The sequence below is a fragment of the Aethalodelphis obliquidens genome, unplaced genomic scaffold (assembly GCF_003676395.1).
Source record: "Aethalodelphis obliquidens isolate GAN/ISIS:26980383/991018 unplaced genomic scaffold, ASM367639v1 scaffold27, whole genome shotgun sequence".
Classification (NCBI taxonomy): Eukaryota; Metazoa; Chordata; class Mammalia; order Artiodactyla; family Delphinidae; genus Aethalodelphis; species Aethalodelphis obliquidens.
This window is the reverse complement of record NW_020837971.1, coordinates 568,621-588,310: the sequence shown is the minus strand read 5'-3', so window position 1 is coordinate 588,310 and position 19,690 is coordinate 568,621. Positions and strand designations below refer to the sequence as shown.

General features: G+C 36.4%; 1 protein-coding gene across 4 annotated transcripts in view; it reads right to left on the bottom strand.

Moving 5' to 3' along the window:
- The window catches only part of CACNA2D1 (calcium voltage-gated channel auxiliary subunit alpha2delta 1), a 514,317-nt gene that overhangs the window by 179,702 nt on the left and 314,925 nt on the right, over window positions 1-19,690 (bottom strand). For all 4 annotated transcript variants that reach the window (XR_003436525.1, XM_027123784.1, XM_027123782.1 and 1 more), the window contains one exon: window positions 5,137-5,266. Coding sequence is in view for 3 of the 4 variants with exons in the window: in XM_027123784.1 (XP_026979585.1) it covers window positions 5,137-5,266 (130 nt within the window). In the remaining variant the exon portion in view is untranslated. The remainder of the gene's footprint in view (window positions 1-5,136; window positions 5,267-19,690) is intronic.

Genomic DNA, 19,690 nt, shown 5'->3' with positions numbered 1-19,690 from the left:
CTCTTCAATAAGTGGTGCTGGGAAAACTGGACAGGTACATGTAAAAGAATGAAATTAGAACACTCCCTAACACCATACACAAAAATAAACTCAAAATGGATTAAAGACCTAAATGTAAGGCCAGACACTATCAAACTCTTAGAGGAAAACATAGGCAGAACACTGTATGACATAAATCACAGCAAGATCCTTTTTGACCCACCTCCTAGAGAAATGGAAATAAAAACAAAAATAAACAAATGGGACCTAATGAAACTTCAAAGCTTCTGCACAGCAAAGGAAACCATAAACAGGAGCAAAAGACAATCCTCAGAATGGGATAAAATATTTGCAAATGAAGCAACTGACAAAGGATTAATCTCCAAAATTTATAAGCAGCTCATGCAGCTCAATAACAATAAAACAAGCAACCCAATCCAAAAATGGGCAGAAGACCTAAATAGACATTTCTCCAAAGAAGATATACAGATTGCCAACAAACACATGAAAGATAGCTCAACATCATTAATCATTAGAGAAATGCAAATCAAAACGAGAATGAGATATCATCTCACACTGATCAGAATGGCCATCATCAAAAAATCTAGAAACAATAAATGCTGGAGAGGGTGTGGAGAAAAGGGAACCCTCTTGCACTGTTGGTGGGAATGTAAATCGATACAGCCACTATGGAGAACAGTATGGAGGTTCCTCAAAAAACTCAAAATAGTACTACCTTATGACTCAGCAATCCCAATACTGGGCATATACCCTGAGAAAACCATAATTCAAAAAGAGTCATGTACCACAATGTTCACTGCAGCTCTATTTACAGTAGCCAGGACATGGAAGCAACCTAAGTGTCCATCAACAGATGAATGGAGAAAGAAGGTGTGGCACATATATACAATGGAATAATATTCAGCCATAAAAGGAAACGAAATTGAGTTATCTGTAGTGAGGTGGATAGACCTAGAGACTGTCATACAGAATGAAGTATGTCAGAAGGAGAAAAACAAATGCCATATGCTAACCCATATATATGGAATCTAAAAAAAAAAAAAGAAAAAAATGGTCATGAAGAACCTAGGGCAAGATGGGAATAAAGACACAGACCTACTAAAGAATGAACTTGAGGACACGGGGAGGGGGAAGGGTAAGCTGTGACAAAGTGAGAGAGTGGCATGGACATATATACACTACCAAACGTAAAACAGATAGCTAGTGGGAAGCAGCCGCATAGTACAGGGAGATCAGCTCGGAGCTTTGTGACCACCTAGAGGGGTGGGATAGGGAGGGTGGGAGGGAGACTCAAGAGGGAAGAGATATGGGGACATATGTATATGTATAACTGATTCACTTTGTTATAAAGCAGAAACTAACACACCATTGTAAAGCAATTATACTCCAATAAAGATGTTAAGAAAAAAGAAATTTTATCTATTGTAGTACTTAAAAGTATAAAGTTTAGCATTAGAATTTATATGAAATTTGACCCCATTTCTTACCAATGATGTGGTCTTTCATTAAAGACTGAGCTTCAATTTCTCCTTCTTCAAAATTATTGAGCAAAGTTATTTAAATAAATGAGATATTATAATTTACTAGACTGGTGAATTAGGTTCTTATTATTTTAGGTTCTAATAATCCAGGGAAAAAGTGCATTTTTCACTGATTTCTTAAACATCAGCCCATTGAAAAATTAAGCAAAGTTATTTTGTTTTGATATTCCTGGGTAACCTACTCCTGAAGAGATACCTTCCTCCTCTCTATTTTCAGCTTTTTAATAGTTCAACAACGACAGAACAGAAAGTCTCTACTATAAGTGAGGTGGGTGGGGGAAGGAGGAAGCAAGTTGAAAAGCAATATGAAAACTCCCATTTGGGTTATTTCATTAGTAAGTGTTCACATTTGAATATATATTTTATAGGACTGTACCCCAAACTGTTAGTCATGATTAGGTGTTACAGTTGGAGACTTTCATCTTCTATCTTAAATACGCATGCACTATTAAAATTTCTGCTACTGTGGTACATGGCTTGTAGAAAGAGAAAGAAATCTGTTTTTAAGTGTGTGAGGTTGTTGGGGCCCAGGGCAATCCACCCCAAAATGCACCTCAATGGCATATTGATTATTTTGAATAAAGTTATGTGAGAAACAACCAATGGAAAATAAATGATAAAAAAGAAAAACTCTGATGCCCCTTTTTCCCCCTAAAAGTGGGAAATAAATCTCCCATGTGATACCAGGAGGATAGAAAGCATCCCTATCACCAAAGTTAGGGAATTCAAGGCTAAGCAAGCTGTACAGACAAAGTTTGTTACTTCATTAGTCTGCTACCCCAAACACAAGCCCCCTTGTTTTGTTACATCTCTTCAAATAGTTGTTTCTTTGTCTAAACATGATATATTATTGGCCTGCTCTGGACACTTCGGGGGGGGTCCCATTTTTATGACTTACATGCATTAATTAATTAATTATTGAAATTAATCTTTTCATCTGTCTTGTGTCAATTATTAGGCCAGCCAAAAGAACTCAAGAAGAGCTGGGGCGGGGGGTGGGGGTAGGGATGTGGAATCTCTCCCTCCCTGGACAAAGTTCTGATATCCTTCCTTGGGAATTTAATGGAAAGTTTGAGGATTTCTGGATAATCACTATTGGCAACAAAACAGAAACACAATCATGAAAGCTTGCTAACAATTAAAAACACTCAAGCTGGCCTCAAGTCTGTTCAACATAGTACTACAGATCAGATAACAGTGACATTATAGCCAGAGGACTGACATAAAAATGTTTTGACTCAAAACTTCTATATCCAGCCAGTTTGCTCTTCTAAAGTAAGTTCAAAAGAAAGATATAATTGTAGAGTAATAAGATTATCATCCTGTTGACATACCCGACAACAGGTGATAACAATTTCGAAAGGAAATAAAATGGATGAAATAATTTTTAAAACACTGAGAAACACAACCATACAGCTCAGTATTATCTGATTAATTGTTGTTATAATAGTTGCAAAATTTAATTGCAAACATCAAAAATAATTCTTGAAAAAAGAATGCAATAGACAAAGTAAAAAACGAAAAATAAGAAAAACAAAACTGAACCTACATCCCAGTAATTCCTAAAAGGACTTGGAATTAATAGGGTGAGTTGTAAAGAAGTCAGATTACGTTTAATTCTCATGTAACATCAGAAACTACTTACATGCACCATTGTTTCTATTATAGAGAAAAATCATATGTTTAATATCTTTAAAGACTTGATATGATGAAAACAACATGTACTTTTAAAAATATTAAAAAGGGGCTTCCCTGGTGGCGCAGTGGTTGAGAGTCTGCCTGCTGATGCAGGGGACACGGGTTCGTGCCCCGGTCCGGGAAGATCCCACATGCCACAGAGTGGCTGGGCCCGTGAGCCATGGCCACTGAGCCTGCGCGTCTGGAGCCTGTGCTCCGCAACGGGAGAGGCCACAAAAAAAAGAGGAGCGCCCACCACAAAAAAAAAAAAAAAAAAAAAAAAATCTATATATATATATATATATATTAAAAAGGTGAAACAAAAAATGAATAAAACAATTTGACAGAAGATGAAATTTATGGAAAAAATAAGACATGTACTTAAAAATGCCCTTTTAAACAACAATCTTGGAATGAATCCAAAAAATTAAGGCTAATTTTTTATATTAGTCCTTGAATTTAATCCTTTTTTGTGTAAATAAACTTTAACTGTAATTAATAATAACAGCAAACAGTTACATAATGCTTACTATGAGCCTGGCACTCTTATGCAAACTCAAACATACTAACTTACTTTTACCCTCAAATGAACTTTTCGGTTAGTAAACTTATCCCCATTTCACGGGTGAGCAATGCTAGCCCATAAAGTTAATAAATTTGCCAAAGGAAATACTGCTAAAATTTATATTTGAAATTTAATTTAACCCAGGCTGTCTGCATCCAGAATCCAGGCAGTTCTGGATACACTCTGGATACCCAGTACACTTTACAGCCTTTTTAATTAAGGGAACTATTAGAAATATACTTTTTAGGACTTCCCTGGTGGCGGAGTGGTTGAGAGTCCGCCTGCCGATGCAGGGGACACGGGTTCATGCCCCAGTCCAGGAAGATCCCACATGCCGCGGAGCGGCTGGGCCCATAAGCCATGGCCGCTGAGCCTGCGCTCCGCAACGGGAGAGGCTACAACAGTGAGAGGCCCACGTACCACAAAAAAAAAAAAAAAAGAAATATACTTTTTAAATTCTCAAGTGGTTCTTTCTCCTTACCACTTACTTATGTGAAAGGCAGGGTACAAGGGGGAAAAGTGGGAACGAGTTAGAAAATGGATAACATCTAAGACCAGAGCTGTGAATGGGCAAAGACCCTGCTTTCTGGGTCACAGCTGGTCCTCATAGATGATTAGGCTGCACTTAAAAGAATTCCTACTTAGAATTGTCAGGTTCTGCCCTTATTAGTATATAGGGTGTCTCTAAGAAATACCACTGGCACAAGCTTCCTCCCCTGTATCTTCCTAAATAACTTATTCCCCTCCCTTCCTCACAGTGAAGCCTTCTCAATCAAGTCTTCCAGTTGATGTTTTTCTATTTCTTTAGGTCTATCATTCATTCCTTTAACCAACACTTTTTATCTTGAGTCCACAATATACTAAGACAGTGGTATCTTTTTCTTATATCCTAGAGTAAGGCAGAGATACACAGAGAGAGACAAAGACAGACAGTAAAACACAGTAAGATGTGATAAGAACTAGAGAGTCTACAAAGTACATCTCGCTTCCTTTAGCAGTTTGTGGGTCTGTACTACTGCTACATAGTTTTGATTTTTAAAAAAATACATCTATTATTTTTTAAGTTATTGATATCAATTGGAAAGGCAGAATTATTTGTTAAACAACAGAGTAGAAGGACACCTCCACGGATACAGGCTCTCCTGCAAATATTCACAGAGTGAGAGCCTATGAACAATATATTGCTCATGAAAATCAAGTTTCTTCTTTTGTATAAATCAAAGTTTACCACAGACTCTTAAATGACATGTGAACAAAACACTATCACAGTTGCTCCTTTTTTTTTCAAATATTAGATATTTAAGATAGATGAGAACATGGTATTCCAAGAGTTGTTCACATTCTTTTACTTACAGCCCTCATAGATGTCAGTGGGAATATGGACTGCTGCGTGCTGATAGGATATTTGTCGCCCAAAATTAGCATCATCGATAAAAACAGGTTTTATCCTCTGGCTGCCTGGCTCACTATCGTTCTTTTCTGGCTATAAAGAAAAAATAGACAATAAACAGAATATTACAACTTATGCTAACACAGGTATTCTCACATTCACTTCTTCATTTGCCAAATGCATAGTCTTTAAAAAACAGATCTACAAGAATATTTTAAAATATAGTCCCATGATGACATCAGACACACAAATTTCCATTCAGGTATTAGCTTTCACATTATAACCTAACTTCTCTCCTAATTTCCTCAACGTTGGAGTCACTTGGGATCATCCTGAGAGGACCAGAGCTTTCCCACATCCAGTACTTATTAGAAAGTACATTTAAAGAATAGCCTAAGTACCTTTATATACAACCAAATTAAAAGTTTCCCCTTGAAATAAATTTCACCACTTATGTTACCAAATTTCTATTATTTTTAGTTTGATAAACAAAGCTACACATGACCTTTGTGTAAAAATAATAATAATAGCAATGAAGGGTTATTTTATGTCATATTCCCTTGATTTCTACATGTATTCCAGGTGTATCAATTTTTGTTTTAAAAAAGTAAGCATAAATACTAAGAAAGAAGAGATCTATTGTAACTCTTAGTACAATCAAATCCTAACTTCAACCAATTTGTCTCCCAAGGTAGGAGAAAAGATCCAATGAATAACGATTCAAGAAAACCCCACAAGAGTTTCAGGTTAAAGATTAATTTTGAACTATTTGAACTATGGTTGTGACACTGAATTACCCTGGCAAGATTACCCAGTTTCTCATCTGGCAAGAAACTAAGAACCTCACTCATTTATCCAAAATGCATCTCTCTAACAATTGTTTTTGCCTACTTATGTTAAACTTTTTATTCCTCCAGTTCAAATATAGTTAACTCCTTCCTAAGTAAACATTTTTTTATTAAGTTCAGACCTGTATTATCAACTCCATTTTAGGGACTAATGTATCCCATATTCCCAAGGTAATTTCCTCAAAACAAAACTGAAAAAAGAATCACAACATTTGACTATTTTCGCAGCACACTGCAGTAATGCAACTGATAAGCAAGAGAAAAGACTTAAATGGACAATCAGAAAATTTCATAAGAAGGCTGGTAGAATGTGGCAACACGAAGTCTACAAAGAAGTGATAGTGTCCAACTTTTTAGATGGCTCTGAAAATTTCTATAACCAGATAACCCATCAGTATCCCAAGATATTTTAAAACACACACACGCGCGCAAGTGTGTGTTTCCCTAAGGAAGTTGCAACACTGGAAAGATTATTTGGACACGAATATTAGCAAAAGGGCTTTTTTTTTTTTTTTGCTTGCGGTGCGCGGTCTTCTCACTGTTGTGGCCTCTCCCGTTGCGGAGCACAGGCTCCGGACGCGCAGGCTCAGCGGCCATGGCTCACGGGCCCAGCCGCTCCGCGGCATGTGGGCTCTTCCCAGACCGGGGTGCAAACCCGTGTCCCCTGCGTCGGCAGGCGGACTCTCAACCACTTCGTCACTAGGGAAGCCCAGGGCTTTTTTTTTTTAATCAATGACTTCTAAAGCTGCAAGTCCAACTCGTTATGTAATGAAATCAATTTAATTGGTCATGACCAAATTATTTTTCAAATGAAACAATGTTGAAAGAAAATATGAAAATACTCTCTATAATAAGGGGAAGGACTATATTTGGAAACTGTGGTTTAGGTATTCTGTTTTGGGGGGTTTTATGTTTTATTATACTTTGTTGAAAAGGAAAAACTACATTTTTAGAATGTTTTTATAAGTCAATTTAATGTGCTGAATATAAAAATTAAAAAAAAAGGGGGGCCTCCCTGGTGGCACAGTGGTTGAGAGTCTGCCTGCCGATATGCAGGGGACGCGGGTTTGTGCCCCGGTCCAGGAAGATCCCACGTGCCGCGGAGCGGCTGGGCCCGTGAGCCATGGCCGCTGAGCCTGCGCGTCTGGAGCCTGTGCTCCGCAACGGGAGAGGCCACAGTGGTGAGAGGCCTGCGTACCAAAAAAAAAAAAAAAAAAGTTGAAGACAGATCACTGTTTTTTATCCATGTGAAAGCCACAAAGATATAATTGCTCCCCCATTAACTAAATACACAAAATAATGAAACAGTAGTGTTGAAAGTCTAAATTTTGGCAAAATACCTACAGGCAGGAATCACTAATTCATACTCTTTTCTAAAACAGACGTTAGGTGTGTACAGCATGAAGGATAAGAAAAGAAAGCAGAAAGATGTTAAGAAAAAGAGACACCATAGCGCCAAAGAACACGTAACCTAACACATCTACCAGCATTCCAACTGCTAATAAAGGAAAGAATAAAAGTAATAACTGGGGTTTGGTCTTGGATTCAACCGTGAATTTTAACATATTTTAAAATTCATCCTCTATTCTATGGCTCTCTGTTCCTGGGCACAATTGACTTGAATAAGAGAAGGGATCATTAAAACAAACTACTTTCATTAATAACAAGAATGTAAAGAGGGTCTCACCTAATAAATGATGTCATTTTTCTTCTCAACTGCAAACATCCTGAATTAGTGAAAAGCCTCAATATTTATTTTAAAGCAGAGGTTTCTCAAAGCGTGGTCCTTGAAGAAGCAGCATCAGCAACCACTGAAACTTTTCAGAGTTCAGGCTCTCAGGCCCCACCCCAAACTAGTCAATTAGAAACGGCAGGGGAGGGATCCAGCAAGTAGTAGTTCAACAAACCCTCCAGGTGATTGTAATACACACTAAAACTGCAAGTCCACTGTTTTACAATCAATAGTTTAAATTGCACACACATTTTTGTTTAGAGCTACTCATGAAAAAGTTAGGATTAATAAGAAGCATATTAATGGATGTCTGAATTTTTCTACCCTCCATAGGGTAGAAACACTGTTTTATTATTACTGAATAATAGATGTGTGCACATGGTAATATGGCCAGTAATATCTGTCAAAGGATATTTCAAAAGACAGTAGTTTCTCAAGATACTCTAAGGGTTAACTCCAACCTGAAATAACTTGGGGAAATATTCTTCTACTCTTCTGTCAAGAGAATAACAAAGCACATTGGAACATCAAAAGCTCTGAAATAAGCGTCACTAAAGAAAACCATGTTTAACCCAGTGTTCTCAAGCTTATGTGACCCTGGAATTTTTTTTTTTTTCCATACAAAACCTATTACAAAGAACATACTCACAAAAAACTGTGGAAAGGCATAGTGGAAAGTAAAGACATCAGAAGATTTGCTTCTACTCAGTCGTATTAATAACACCTCAGACTAGGGCCAGTCACTGTTCCTTGGGCTTCAGCTTTCTGACTTACAAATAACGCTGGGCTGCAGGTGTGGTCCTTATTCCCTGGGTCATATCAGAATCACCTGGGGAGCCCTCTCCCCCACCAATAAAGCAGTGAATCACAACAGGGAGGACATCTTTGGAAAGAATCTCTCAGTTGGTTCTAATATCCTCTCCTACGTAAATTAAGACGACTCAAACTAAAGAATCTATGTTATTTTCAGTTACGAAAAAATTATAGTCCTATTTCTATAATTTTAGAAAATATTACATTAGTTTCTGTAAGCATATCTTTTCCAGAAATCCTATTTATATCTATCTCTGGCAAAATTTAGATATATGAAAAGTAGAAAGATTTAATGATAAATAAGAGACAGAGTGAACTATACCTATGAATTAGGGTTAGGAATATGTGCATAAGTGCAATTATTTCATTCATTCACTCACTCAAGAAATAATGTATTGGTAGAGTGGAGGATTTAATGATAACATTTATAGAAATGTCATTTAGTATCTAAATCTTGAAACGAATGTGCAACAATAGTAAAATAGTCACAATAAGTATGACAAATACAATTTTATATTGTTATTAAGGAATATAAAAGAGCAATTACATTGGGAATGTACATATATGCTGTATTTGTTTTTAAATGGTTTTAAGCTTAAATGTAGGTGTTAAGCACGAAGAAAGAGAAAATCAGCCTATATTTTTAGAGGAAAGAGAGGAAAAGAGAGAAATGTAGGGATGAGTACATAGCAAACACTAGTAGCACTATCACTGGTTTTTATAGTTTTGACGGTATTCATCTTTGTGCTTTCTTGTTGTTTCCAATGTAATACAATAAACATGTATTATATTTGAAAGTTAAAATATTAATTTTTGTTTTAAGTCCTTTCTAGAGTGCTATTAAGCACTATACGATTATCTTACTAAGGTGGAAGTTGCTTCTATTTCCTCTGAGCCCTCTCTCACTTAAAAATTATGTTTTAAATGTATTTTAATAGAGATTCTTTCACTTTTCAATTGCCATAGAGGGAATTCCCAGGCGGTCCAGTGGTTAGGACTCAGTGCTTCCACTACTGAGGCCGGTTCAACCCCTGGTCAGGGAAATAAGATCCTGCAAGCTGCATGGTGCAGCCACTAAATAAATAAATAAATAGCCATATAAAGGGCTTTTAGGAATAATTTAAAATAATGTACTTCTCAACTTGTATAATCATGTATCACGTCTAGTTTTAATGTACAGATGCTAAATATATTAAGAAAAAATAATATGGTGGTTGCCCATGGTCCCCCCCACCCTTTATTACACTCTCCATAAATTGAAGTCATTTCATGAAAAGATTAAAATTTCTAAATGTAACTCATTTCATCATAATCCATCTTTACTTTTCTTGATATATTATAGGATTATATAGTATAATTAACATAGAGCAAATACTAGACACAAAGGAACTGACTGAGAAAAGGAAAGTGGAGAAAACTACTTAACACATATTGTTTAGTGTGTTAGTTAAAAATTTCAAATAAATTGTCCCCCTGGAATTAAGATCTCATTGTTTGCCAGACCACAAGAAAAATTAAGTCAGCATGTCTCTTGCCAATTTTTTTCCCCAAACATCTCTTCTGAATTCTCCCGACTACCCTATATAAATGTGTACAGAGACGCTGAGGAGGTAAATTCCAAAATGTATTCAAATGTATCTGGTAAAACACGTAAGTGAAACATGAGAAGCATGTTCCTCTGACTATTCATCTCAACATAATTTCATTTATTAAATAATAGATTAGATCACTCAGAGACAGAGGTACCAGCTAATCCTGGATGGGTCATTCGATTTTGCAAGCAGTACCTATTCGCAAATTTCATTTGGAAAGTCACAATGATGTCTATGACAGGCACAAAAGACTTTTGCATATTTAATATATTTATCTCAAATGAAACACTCTTAGAATTGATTTTTATAATGAAACATTTGTTTCTAATATTTTTAATCTTTTTCATGCTATAACTATTTCTACCAACAGTAAAATGTTCAGAAATTAAAAGTTCATATATTTCACTTAAATTACAATAAAAATTAGCTTAATTACTGTGCACAATTCAGGCTGAACATGCTCACTGAGAAACTTTGCTCACAATCACATTATGGTTAGGTTTACCTCCCCCTGCTCTCTAATTTTTGTGTATCTCACAAAACTGTGAGAAAATTAGTTGATATTAAATAAGAGCTGAGACCCTCTACAGGGGCATCACAATTGGTATTTCTATCCCACTAGTGAAGGGGGTAAATGAACGTGTTCTTGTGTAATGAACCAAACTCTTCAATAACCAGAGACTACAGACTTGTACACAATTCTCCACAGTGTATATGAGTATATTTTAAAACTTCCACCTCCAAATACATCCTTTTCTTTTTTACAACTATTTCACAGATGTTGTTTACAAGAAGGCCTTACAACTTTCACAACATACACATTATTGATTCTTGAAATTTTTAGTCTCAATTGTATTCCCAATATCAAACAAAACTTTGGATACACAATATGCTTTTAGGCATGATATTATCATCCAATGTCATGGATGTATTATATCTACAATAGACTTTCATACAGCCAGCAAGGCGGAAAAGGCTGCTATACTGACATGTTGGTATCTACTCTATGAATTAAAAAATAAAGTTGCTCCCGTAGCCACTAGTTCACCACTGGAATGTAAGCTGGTTACCAGTTCTTACCCACACATAGGAAAGCCTCCTTTTTAGTAAATCACATGCATCAATTAGAAGTGGAGATTCATCAAAGCAGCTGCAGCTGTCCATGCCCAATTAATGAATAAAATAGAGAAAAAGGTGCTGAGCCTTCAGCCAATTATAGTTGTTCTGGTCAGGGTGTGAGGCCAGGCTGAATAGTAAATAATGAGTCCAGTTACAGTGGCAATAAGAGTACTGTTGAATCTCCTGAGTTAATTGGTTTAAGCTGCTATTTTTCTCCTTGAGGATGCTGTGACTCAGAGACATACTGAGTGGATGAATAGAACTGAAAAGGAAATATGAGTTGGATGACACTGAATACATGACACTAAGGGCTTAAATATAATATTTGTCCATTTGCTTTACTGAATCATAACAATAAGAAAATAAAAATTTTAAATTATAATTTAATGAATAGACATATTGTCCTTTGAAAAAACATATGAGTTCAGCTAATCATAATATATTTGATGAGGAAATAAAGAGTTTTTTTTATGAATTGAGAAGATTTCTCCAGTTCTTCAAGTAGTTAAAATGTTTTTGCTGCTTAGATTTACCCTATGGAAAAACTATAGCATTAATTCCTCAGAGGCAATTTACTCAATATACTAAGAATGTTTTACAGTTAACATGAAAAATAAACATAACATTAGTGGTCAGAAGAAACTTGAAGAAATAATTCTATTCCTTAAAATTAGATCTACTGTTAAATTTCTGCATATTCTTCTACTATTAATTATGATATATAAAAGAGAAGGAAGAAACAGTCTGAAATAAGCAGACTTTGGAGGTAGGGGGAACAGTAAGCAACTGAAACTGCAATACACAGAGAAAGATAGCAAGTTAAAAAACTACATAGGTGATATTAAAGCAAAAAAAATACACTTTCTAATATGACGAAGCGAATCAAAGACAGCTATGAATTTGAAACACATAAAACAACTAAATTAAGTCAAAAACGGATACTGATCACTGCAAGAACTTGTTCATTAAAATTTAAAAGCAGCATTCCTTAAATAAAATGTGTTGAGGTTGCTGATAAGGATTACAATAACGATTTAATAAGGTGGAATACAGAATCTGAGGACATCCTCAAAATAAAACGGATGAATTTTTAGTTTGCATGATGGAGGAATGCGTGTGAATCACCTATCCCAGGATCTAGCCCTCAATGAGCGTGAGAGCCATCACAATATCACAATACAGGTAAGTGTGATGACACGGACTGAGGGCTGGTTTAAACTCTACGAGTAGTATGAAAATTTCAAATTATCAGCATTAGAAAGGGATGTAATACTCTGAACATATATATACATATCTTTTTATACATAAATATGTAACCTAAATTTTGGGGAGTGGCTGATAGGGTATTTTCTCTACTAAGGGACTGTGAAATGGTGTCTTGCCTATGAAAAGAACTATGTGATTTCAGATAGTCTGTAAGTTCAATACAAGCACTCGCCCCACCCCTCCGGAAAACATATAGTGGTATATATTATATTAGGAAAGGAAAACATTTCAATGGGGCCAATCTATTTGTTAAAAAATTAAAAGCAAATTTTCATATTATGAAGATCATGACAGATAAATATACTTTAAAAAATATTGTCAGGACAAAACAGGTTAAACAAAAAAACTTTGTAAGGTAGAAAGATCAATTATTTTCCCTTGATACCTGAGGCAAAGATTGACTAACACCTTACAACTAATATACAGTAAAAAAAAGCCTGGAGGGGCTTCCCTGGTGGCGCAGTGGTTGAGAGTCCGCCTGCCCATGCAGGGGACATGGGTTCGTTCCCCAGTCCGGGAAGATCCCACATGCTGTGGAGCGGCTAGGCCCGTGAGCCATGGCCACGTCCGGAGTCCATGCTCCGCAACGGGAGAGGCCACAATAGGGAGAGGCCCGTGTACCAGAAAAAAAAAAAAAGCCTGGAGTCCAGGACGCCAAGATCCCACCATACTTACAAAGAAATGAAAATCTCTCTATGGCCCATAAGACTCTGAATGATCTATTTCCAGCCTGACTCCTCATCCAGATCTCCTGCCCTGCCTTCCCTTGCTCATTGCCACATTGGACTGTTTTCTGGTCCTCACACACATTATGCTCTTCCTGGTTTAACGTCCTTGGGTCTGCTGTTCCTTTTGTCTGGTAGGTTGTTCCCTGGTCTTTTTTCATAGTGTCAGTTCACTCTTCAGATCGCAGTTGAAAAATACTCTCTTGGAGATTCTCCCATCTAAATTATCCCCCATAGAATATTGAAAATATTACACTTCATTTATTTTATTCAGAGCAATATAGACATTACTGATTTTATAGAATTTCACATTAAGGTTTGTCAAACATTTACTGTACTGCTTAACATGCAAAATTTAAGTCATATCCTAAGATATATCCCTAGGATATATCTTAACATTGCTAAAATTTATGTATCTAGATGGCAGGACATACCTTTCAAGATAAAGACTATAAAATAATAATTTTGTATAAAATGTCAAAGGAAGGGATAAAGATTGGTTATGTAACCGCGTTGGTGCGGTTGACTTTTGTTTCAATTCTGTCTTGCACAGATTGTGCCATAGTAACTTTGGAAGCAATAATTTTACCACATTTTTTTTTCAGGTATCTTTTAAAAATCGGTAATGCAACGATGCTCATTAAATGATCAGAATGCTCTTTATTAAAATCAGAAATTTGGCATCAACACTTTGATATTCTAAATGGTGTTTAAGGATATATGGATGCGTAAAAACGCTATCAAATTTTTTATTTGCCCCATGTTTGCTATCTCACTACACTAAAATATAATCACCACGAGTGCAAGAGGCCTCATTGACATCGTTCGGTTGTGGCCCTAGCACCTAGCAAATCGCTTAGAACTGTACCTGCTTGCCCTATTTATAACATTTGTTGAGTGAATAAATAAACTTGAATCACTGTTTCCTAGTCCCCAGACTCATGCTTTTTCTACTTCAGCATGAAGCAAGGACAAACACCAGAAGCAGTCCGGTGAATGGACAGACAGCGCCTCAGTCAGGAACCCAGCTTCTCAATCTCATTTCAACTCTGTGTACAACTGTGTGTGTCCTTGCTATGGCTTCTCAGATTTTTTTTTTTTTTTTTTTTTTAAGGAACAGAGGGTAACAAGATCTGTAAACCTCCTTCTAGCTCTGAAAATTCTCATTCTGAAATCTATGAACTAAAAGCAAATTGTTTCCAAGGCTTTTTTTTTTTTTAATGCCAAGTAACTGCAAGAACATGTAAATGATGAAAGGCTGGTATAAAGACTCCTTTTGGTAAATATTAGTAAACTTTAATATTTTTCTTATTTCATTTGCTAGAAATGGGTATAACTGTAAGTTCTAATGTTCTCTTCCACCAGTGAATTCCTTTGGAGACCACTGACCAAAAGACTCTTTTGGTATACAAACCCCTTGACCCTGAGAATTTACATTTTAATTTAGGGCAATGCATTCAAAGCACAGAGCTATAGCTATCACTCAAACAGACAATGTGTAGGCGAACATGGGTTAGAACATTAGCTGGGCTTTTCACCTCCACTTCACGAGTTGAATTATTTCGATTACTTCACTCAAGTGACAGTCAAGGCCATCTTTTTGAGAAGAACTTAAATAAAAATGAACACACCATGCGTCAGTGGTCTCCAAAGGAATTCACTGGAAGGGTGGAAGAAAACATTGAACTTACAGTTATACCCATTTCTAGCAAGTGAAATAAGAAAAAAATTAAAGTTTACTAATATTTACCAAAAAGTGTGACATTAGTATTCCCTCTCCCCTGGCCTTACTGTGTGTGGGCTGGTCTCAAGTCATCTGTCATCCTCCAGGTACCACAAGGAGAAAGTGGAAACCCCACATACTGATAATGAGCCACCTTCTCCCTTACACAGTCCCTTTCAATGTACTATTCTTCACTTTATATGTAAATTTACTTATTATTTTCTTGGGTTTAACCTACTCCATACGTGCTACCAGCTTTAAATGATTTCTGAAATTAACAATGATTGAAGTTGAAACTCTAGTAACGTAAGTTGCACTGAACAAGAAGAGAATGACAGAGATGATGCTTCTATTCCCAGCACTAGCTCTTCTTCAGTCTCATTACCAGATAGAAAAGTGATTCAATTAGTTCAACCGGCAAGTTGGTCAAAAAAGTTAATATTATCAAGAAGATTATCATAAATATGGATTTAGATTTACTATATCGGTAACAATGTCCTGTGTTCATATGGGCTGTTGAGATATTTCCTATGGCATTATGAAGGCATCATAATTAAAGGCATTTAATAACTAAGCATCTAGAAAAGAACTACTTTTTTTCTGGTGATTTTTAATGTCAAATGCCACTTAAACCAATACTTCATAAAATTTCACTTATCTTAAAATTTTAGATGTCTCTTGGGAGGTTTCTCAGCATATTAGTTCAGTAGTATATAGAGAGAATTTATAAGTAAATATTGTTATATTGAGAGGTGCATTTTTTTAACTGACATGCATGTGCAAGCAAAAAAAGGTTGAAGATACCATTCAAAACAATCCAGTCCCCATATCTGTTTACCCAATGCTGTACATAGGGTGAGTTTATAATGCCCACATAATGCCACCGAGCTTTCCAAACAGTGAATATTCAGTGAGTTCTAAATAAATACACCATACACTAGCCTCTGGAAAGGAAGAACTGGATGTGGAATCTAAAAGAGAATTATGCATGCCACCACCCCAAAGCATCTGAGGACCAACGTTTTAACTATCCTTGCAAAAGCAGCACATGCCCAAGCGCACAAAGCATTACAAAAATATCAAAATAGACTCAAAAGTTTTGGAAGAAGGCCCAAAAAACATATGGCGCTATTCCTAGAAGAAATGGAATCTAATCTTATCTTCCCCCCAATGAATCCTAATATGGCTATATATTTCACACAAGGGTGCATGCGTTAATTTTAAGGTCTCCATGGTAAATATCACTAGGAATGATGGATCAGCTCACTGAAGATTTATGATTTAAAGTCTAACAATCTTTTTAATCATAGAGATTTTATTTTACCTACTGCAAGTCACCGTCAACTAACAGCTGTCAATGATGAAGCTGGTTGGATAAGTACGAGCCACATACATCAAAATTAAATACGGACAGAATGATGGGTAGGTATAATAAATTAAAAGTTTAAACCAAAACCATTTTCAAAACCTTTAATCTTAAGCCTTGATTTACAACAGTTCCATCACATGGCCTTCTCCTGTCCCCCATGGGGGCCCACGGAATAGGCAGTGTAGCACAGCACAGGGACACACGGCTCCTGCTGGGGATCACACGGACTGCACTGCATTCAATTCCCTGCACTACCAAATCCCACATGTGTGACAGCGGACAAGTCACTTAAGCTCACTAAATTTTACTTGTCTTTTCTGGATATCATGAAAATAATAGTATTGCCACGAAGGATGAGTGTGAACTTTAAACGATAACATTACCTGCAAAGCACTTACTTTCTAGTAGAGTAAGTATACATATGTTAATGACTATTATAATCCAATCCAAACATATAGCATTGAAAATATTTACACCACTTATTTTAGATGCACACACACAAAAAGGTAACTCTGATTGTACCATTTACTATACAGAAGCAATTAATATTCTATCTCTATGCCATCTCCTATTTGAGGATTCAACAACAGTCATTAGCAGAGCCTGAAATAAAGGCTGTATACTATTTAGACAGTTTTTTTTAAAAAGCTGCCAAAGAGGACTTCCCTGGTGGCGCAGTGGTTGAGGGTCTGCCTGCCGATGCAGGGGACACGGGTTCGTGCCCCGGTCCGGGAAGATCCCACATGCCGTGGAGTGGCTGGGCTCGTGAGCCACGGCCCCTGAGCCTGTGCGTCTGGAGCCTGTGCTCCGCAACGGGAGAGGCCACGGCAGTGAGAGGCCCGCGTATCGCCAAAAAAAAAAAGCTGCCAAAGAAACCTAGACTTTCTTTCTTTAATAATTAGAACAGAGTCGTCGCTGTCTGATACATATCCCTATTGGTTCATTCTAGAAACAGACTGATTTATTTCTACAAAATAAAATCAAATCATGAATGATTAGGCTTTTAAGAAGACATTTAGATAGGACATTATGTTGGAATAAGTTTTAATGTAGACAAGACTGGTAAGAAAATAAATAGCAACATAAGTATGCAAGGGAGTTCAGCAGACTAGCCAAATGTCCCAGAAAGGTCAAATTTTTAGCATGATCAATATAATAAAACGTAGCAAATAAATCAACTCAAGTTATTGACATGGGAATTCTGGGCTGAATTTATTTCATTTGGATTTCAGTCTGAAACATAGGTCTTAGAATTAGGTTAATAAGAGTTTGTAATGATCTGCTTCGTCTCTGCTTGCTTTGGGAATTAGGAAAATAGTGCTGCTTGCTGGCACAACTGAAATCTCCTGGGGAATCTGCTTCACTACATCTTTAGGGAAGTTAAGGATTTATTAGGACAGATGTCTCTAAAAACCTAAACAAGAACCTAAATAAATTTCAAAACTAAAGAGAACCTGAAAGTGGAATTTCATAAATAACTGTTGCATTATCAGCGTTTTTTTTCCATTTTATCTTGACATTTAATTATCTTTGCAAACCCAGATATATAAAACCTACAAGGATTTCAAGGCAAATTTTTGCACTGAGGTCACATTTATTTCTAAATGTTTACCGAAGATTCTGATTTTTATTTTGTCACGCATTTTCTTAAGTTTTTCACACAAATGTAAGGATATTCATAACAATAAAATGAAAGAGGTCAAACTAGTACCCTTCAATTATTGTTAACACATCCACGCATATAAACGTGTTCCATTTGGAACTCAAATCACTTCAAATCAATATTAAATGTATTGTAGTAATATTAATAATTATTATTTTTAAAATTATACTCACTAACATTTCTGGATTGCCTACTGTAAGTCAGGGAATGTTCTAAATTCTTTATATGTGTTAACTAATTTAATTTTCACAGTAACAGTATGAGGTAGGTATCACATTACCTTTACTTTTCAGACCAAAAGAGTGAAGCACAGAGACTTTAGGTGACTCTGCCGATATCACAAAGCTAGAAAATGGCAGAGATGGGCCTCAGATGCAGGCAGTGGGCCTCCAGAGTATAATGTCTTAATCATCAAGCTCTGCTTCTTCCTCCGTATAACAATGTACACAGCACTAATACATGTATGTCTTGTTATTAATTAGGGATAAAAGTTTCCTATGGAAGTATTTAGGAGTGAAATGTCACATCTCTAATTTATCTTAAAATATTTAGCAAACAATACATACAGCAGCTATGGAGACTCTGTTTACTGTTCTCTCTTCTTTATATTTAAAATATTTTTCCTGATAAAAAGTTAAAAACTAGGGTTTCCCTGGTAGCACAGTGGTTGAGAGTCCGCCTGCCGATGCTGGGGACGCGGGTTCGTGCCCCGGTCCGGGAAGATCCCACGTGCCGCGGAGCGGCTGGGCCCGTGAGCCACGGCCGCTGAGCCTGTGCTCCGCAACGGGAGAGGCCACAACAGTGAGACACCCGCGTACCGCAAAAAAAAAAAAAAAAAAAAAAATCTTACATTAAAACACTGTACCCACGTTAATGCTGTGGTCTCTCTGGAAATGAAATTTGACAACTTACTTATTCTAATTACATGTATAATTAGACAAAACTTTAGTTTGATGGACTAATAAAATAAGCTTGATTTCATATTTCACAGAGATTCATAAAAACTTAGATTATCAGATCTCTCCAGACTTGGAACCCAAAATCTTCATCCTTATATTGCTTGTAGTATGGCAAACAAATATTCTAACTCTGCTACTTATTCCCAACTTGAATCAGTTTTAGACACAGGGGAAAGCATATTGTCTGTCTGACTTTACTTAGTTCTCATGACTGAACCAGGGGCTAATGAGAGGAAGGGACAGATGAGAGAAGAAGGAAAAAGGTCCACTCCACTCCCATCTTCTGCAGCCTGCCCCACTGTATGAACAAAAAGAAACGAATGTCTATATTAAAAAATTAATTCAAATACAGTGCACAGTCAAAGTCAGTCTTGCCATTCCTCTCTTAATATTGTTTCCACTCAACCTTGAAACAAAACAAACATTTTCGTTTCCACCATATTTGCAAAGGGTTTCCTGTTTACTTTGCAAATACGGCACTACTTTAAAAAGCAAACAATCCCATTGTAGTTTGAGATTTTTCTCTTTTTAAAGTAGTGCCGTATATACAATGGAATATTATTCACCCATAAAAAGAAACGAAATTGAGCTATTTGTAATGAGGTGGATGGACCTAGAGTCTGTCATACAGAGTGAAGTAAGTCAGAAAGAGAAAGACAAATACCATATGCTAACACATATATATGGAATTTAAGAAAAAAAAATGTC